This window comes from Manacus vitellinus, unplaced genomic scaffold (genome assembly GCF_001715985.3).
Source record: "Manacus vitellinus isolate BGI_N305 unplaced genomic scaffold, ASM171598v3 scaffold_186_pilon, whole genome shotgun sequence".
Taxonomy (NCBI): Eukaryota; Metazoa; Chordata; class Aves; order Passeriformes; family Pipridae; genus Manacus; species Manacus vitellinus.
In genome coordinates this window covers 15,844-17,842 of record NW_021939306.1, presented here as the reverse complement: position 1 = coordinate 17,842, position 1,999 = coordinate 15,844, and the positions used below count along the sequence as shown (strand labels likewise).

At 57.8% G+C, this 1,999-nt stretch overlaps 1 protein-coding gene across 1 annotated transcript in view; it reads left to right on the top strand.

The window, feature by feature from the left end:
- Positions 1–309, top strand: part of LOC103760506 (epiplakin) — a 6,751-nt gene extending 6,442 nt beyond the window's left edge. The window contains exon 5 of the mRNA XM_029958960.1: positions 4–309. Coding sequence (XP_029814820.1) covers positions 4–309 — 306 coding nt within the window. The remainder of the gene's footprint in view (positions 1–3) is intronic.
- The last annotated feature ends 1,690 nt before the right edge of the window (positions 310–1,999 follow it).

Below are 1,999 nucleotides of genomic sequence, written 5' to 3'. Positions count from 1 at the left end.
AAGATCTCCCTCTTCCAGGCCATGCAGAAGGAGCTGATCGTCAGGGACCACGGCATCCGCCTGCTCGAGGCCCAGATCGCCACCGGCGGCATCATCGACCCCGTGCACAGCCACCGCCTGCCCGTGGAGGTGGCCTACAAACGGGGCTACTTCGACCAGGAGATGAACCAGATCCTGTCCGACCCCACTGACGACACCAAGGGCTTCTTCGACCCCAACACCCACGAGAACCTGACCTACCTGCAGCTGCTGCGCCGCTGCGTCCCCGACCCCGACACGGGGCTTTATTTCCTTAAAGTTCTTAGATAACACTTGCAAAACCTTTTGATATTTTTGTTTGTTACTGCCTGGGGGAAGAATGTTGCTATTGTGAATAATTCTTTTGCTGCCTGCGTTTTTCTTTCTTTTTTCAAATGGTTTTTTTTTTTTTGAACGTTTCTGATCCCACCGAGGGAATTTCCTTCTCTGATCTCTCTGCTCTCCTGCCCCCGCCCACCTCAGGTGCAGCTTTGAAGTGCCTCCCCTGAGCAGTGCTGGGGCCTTTGACAAAGCTTTGAGCTCTGTCTTGGGTCGTCTTTCAGGAACAGAGGAACCAGCCCGGGTTATCTCAGGTCGCTGTGGTGAAATGTGTCGCCCTCCTTTTCCTCACCCGGGTTTAAGTGCAGGTCCCCGTTCCATGGGGGTGTTGCTGTGACGGGTATTTTTATCCCCCTTCTCCTCTCTTTTCTTGCACGTGGTGGATATTTTTCCCAGCAGCTTTTCAGGGCGATACTCGAGCTGTGGGTTTTCAACCCTGAGTGTTGCATGGAGGGCAGATTTCCGTGTGGGCAGGATTTCGGGCTGGCTCTGGGTGTCACCTGCGTGGGTCTCCTCCCCTCAGCCTCTCCAGCTTTTCTAGGGGGTGTCTGGAGTGCAAACCCCCTCAGCCCAGAGGGCTTTGGTCCCTTGCTTTGCTTTCCTTCCCTGCAGGGGGAGGGATCCACACAGGAGCCGAGAGCCTGGAAGGTCCCTGGCCCTGCCATGGTTTTGGTGTGTCCACCCCCAGCACAGCCTCCATCCCCCTCTTTCCCCTTGCCCTCCTGTGTCCTGAGTGGCTCAGCCCACGTGCCACCCTCCAGGAGAGGGGCAGCCCTGGAGCCACTCTGCTGTGGAGTTCAGGGATGAATAGTTCTACTGCTGTTTAATAGAGGGAAACTTGACCTCCTTAAATGCTGCCCCGGGGCTGTTTGCCTTAATTAACCCGGTAACGTCCTGGAAAATGGAGTTTTGGCCCAGCTCGTGCAGCCAATACCTGGGAGTAAGGGCAGAGGAGCTGTGGGGCTCCTGACTTTAACCTGCTGTGGAGCCTGGAGACTTACACAGGCTCAAAAATGATGGGACAAATTAACGGGAGAGAAGTCACAGAAACGTGGGATGGTTTGAGTGGGAAGGGACCTTAAAGCCCACCCAGTCCCAGCACCCCTGCCAGGGACACCTTCCCCCAGACCAGGCTGCTCCAAGCCCTGTCCAACCTGGCCTTGGACACCTTCCAGATTCTCTGGGCAACCAGTGCAGGGCCTCACCCCCACACAGGGAAGAATTCCTTCCCCATATCCCACCCAACCCTGCCCTCTGGCAGTGGGAACCCATTCCCTGCATCCTGTTCCCTCCAGGCCCTTGTCCAAAGTCCTTCTCCAGCTCTCCTGCAGGCCCCCTTTAGGTGCTGAAAAGCCACAACAGGGTGTCCTCAGAGCCTTCTCACCCTGGAAATTGTGTTTCCTGCTCCACAACAGCAAACAGGAGCAGCCGGTGTCGGTCCCGGTGACTCCCGACTGTGCTGGCAGAGCCAGAGCCCCTGTGGCTGCTGCCTGCCCTGTGCCAGGAGTGCCATGCTGTGCCATGGGCTGGGACACCTCACAGGGACGGGCACGAGACCCCCCGGGCTCCAGCAGGGCCCTGGCACCGAGGGGTGCTGAGCTGAGGCCTCTGGAGATCAAAGCCCGGCCCCAGCCGGGTGTGC